We start from the raw sequence: 2,601 nt of genomic DNA, 5'->3' as shown, positions 1-2,601 counted from the left end.
TGGTTACACTTTATTTCGATAGTCCACTTTAGACATTCTATTAACTATAAGTAACTTTGTAACTACATGTCAACTACATGTCAACTAATTCTCAGAGTAGACTGTTAGGGTAGGTTTAGGGTTAGTAGAATAAGTTGACAAAGAAAATGTTAGAAGATATTAAGCAGACAGTCTACTAATACTAACTGCTAGTTGACATGTAGTTGCAAAGTTACTTACTGTTAATAGAATGTCTAAAGTGGACTATCGAAATAAAGTGTTACCGTTTTGTTTTGTTTTGTTTTGAAGTTTATTCATGAAGAGCTTTATTTATGCTAAATGCACATTGTGATGTTCATTATTTTCCACCACAGAGCAGCGATGTGGCCACTGTTATTGTTGCAGCCACTCAGGTGGTCTTCACTGCTATTGCTGCTATTATCATGGACAAGGCTGGGCGGAAAGCTCTCCTCATCTTGTCTGGTAAAAAACATCATTAATAAATTAATATATTTGCACCAGTTTTTGGAAGAAAAAAAAAGACAAAAAATGGATTGTCCTTAATTTTGTGTTCCCCACAAGGTGTCACCATGTGTGTTAGTGAAGCAGTGTTTGGAGTATATTTCAAGTTGACTGTGAAGCATAATAACTCCTCACTGATGAGTGTACTAACAGACGCCCAGGGTTCTCTGGCAGAGCAGCCTCCTACAGACCTGGCCTGGCTGGCTGTGGGAAGCATGGGCCTTTTTATTGCAGGTTAGAAGAAATGTATTTTACTGAAACTTACCAAGTATTTAGCAGCTGTACTAAGATTTGCTGCTCTGTGTGGTCAAGTCACATTTATTCATATAGCACTTTATACAATACAGATTGTTAAAAAAGCAGCTTCACAGAAATAAACAGGAAAATAAGGGTGAATGTAAAATTCATCAATTATGAAACGAGTTATAAGCAGTTCTACAGAAGACAATAGTATGATTAGCCAGCTAAATTCACTTGAAATATACATGACTATAAAGATAAAATGTTCAGCTTATTCTAGCCTAGAAGCACATACATAGATAGTAAGAGTTTAATCGACATGTAAGGTGGCCTGCTGCAATTCATTTTGTTTGTACGCACCGTTTAGGAACAAGTTCATCTGAAACCGTTGATAAAATAGATTTGTAATCAGAATTCATGTCCATCCAAATTCCAATTATTTTACAGATGCAAAGTGACTTAGAAAGAAAGCAAAATATACAGCGGTCTAGCTTCCTTTATGTAGCTGCACTTGAGATTTTGTCCAGTTCATATTTTTGTTGAAACGTCTAGTTCAGTCATGAAACTCTTGATGGCGCAGGCTGATTGGCCACATCATTTGCTGCTTGGCACAAGCTGATTGGTCTGAAACCCTCCACCTCCCCCAGCTCCACCTGTCTAGATGTGCTACCAGATTTATATATGCCTATTCATGCAGCAGCTGCAGCATATCTTACATTGCTCACAACAGCTTGTCTATGCATTTATTGGCAGTAGCAAGTCAATACTTGCTCTGCAGCAACAGCAGCAGCATGTTCAGCAGATCTATTCCACCAAGACTAAATATATTAACATTGTCATATCGATCAAAAAATCAATCAAATCCGAGATTTGTTATAATTGAAATATTTGAATGGACTGCAGTTAGTCTGAATATCATAAATATGTGTTAATCAGGTTTTGCTCTTGGTTGGGGTCCTACTCCTTGGCTGGTGATGTCTGAGATCTTTCCCACGCGAGTGAGGGGATTGGGCAGTGCTCTGTGTGTGCTTACCAACTGGACCTGTGCCTTCATTGTCACCAAGACCTTCCAGAACCTCATGGTGAGCTGAAGGTCATGTATTTTCCACAGAAACATTCTAGGTTTAACAAACGGGTCTAATAAAGGATCAATAATGTTTATTTTTAGGATGCCATAACCAGCGCAGGGACATTCTGGATGTTCTCAGGACTGTGTGCTCTCAGTGTCATCTTCACTGCTATTTTTGTCCCTGAGACCAAAGGCAAAACTCTGGAGGAGATTCAAGCCCGTTTTAAGGGGACTCATCAGCACTAGACAAGTTTTCTCCTTAGTGCCAAGTTGCCAACACCAACATTTTGAAAAAACAAACTAGTTGCAATGACATGTTAGAAGCATCTCATTATGTTTTAAAATAATGTAAAAGTTTACATATCAATTATGTGTGTTTGATACTTTCTTAATGTGATTTGTCATTGAATTAGCATAAATAGCGGCTGATGTGATATATTTTCAAGCAGTCTTCAAGAATGTTTAATATGACTGTTTTAATACTGTTATAGTTGATACTAAAAATGAGAGATGATGTAAAAAAAAAAAATCATTTTAACTTGTTTGCAGGTCATATAAAGGATGTTTTTGGAAAAAGGTCTGAATATAATGTGCATGAACAACTTCATTTGACACATTTCTCAGCAATTTTCTTCTGCATCAAGACTGTAGCTTGGGTTACATTTTAATTAGAAGCTCAGTCAATCGCAAAAAGAATATTATAGGAAATGTTGAATTTAAAATGAATCTTGTCTTTATATTCTGATGGTATACTGTTATAAATGTAAACTAAGCTGTTTAATGAACTGCAT

At 36.6% G+C, this 2,601-nt stretch overlaps 1 protein-coding gene across 2 annotated transcripts in view; it reads left to right on the top strand.

Moving 5' to 3' along the window:
* LOC107756328 (solute carrier family 2, facilitated glucose transporter member 8-like) overlaps positions 1–2,271 on the top strand; it is a 9,618-nt gene extending 7,347 nt beyond the window's left edge. For both annotated transcript variants that reach the window (XM_016573384.1, XM_016573383.1), the window contains exons 7-10: positions 354–462; positions 562–735; positions 1,678–1,823; positions 1,910–2,271. In XM_016573384.1, the coding sequence (XP_016428870.1) occupies positions 354–462; positions 562–735; positions 1,678–1,823; positions 1,910–2,056 (576 nt within the window). In that variant the 3' untranslated portion in view covers positions 2,057–2,271. The remainder of the gene's footprint in view (positions 1–353; positions 463–561; positions 736–1,677; positions 1,824–1,909) is intronic.
* Positions 2,272–2,601: the final 330 nt, after the last annotated feature.

Source organism: Sinocyclocheilus rhinocerous, unplaced genomic scaffold, assembly GCF_001515625.1.
Source record: "Sinocyclocheilus rhinocerous isolate Xijiao unplaced genomic scaffold, SAMN03320098_v1.1 scaffold1043, whole genome shotgun sequence".
NCBI classification, from domain to species: Eukaryota; Metazoa; Chordata; class Actinopteri; order Cypriniformes; family Cyprinidae; genus Sinocyclocheilus; species Sinocyclocheilus rhinocerous.
This window is presented reverse-complemented; position numbering and strand designations above follow the sequence as displayed.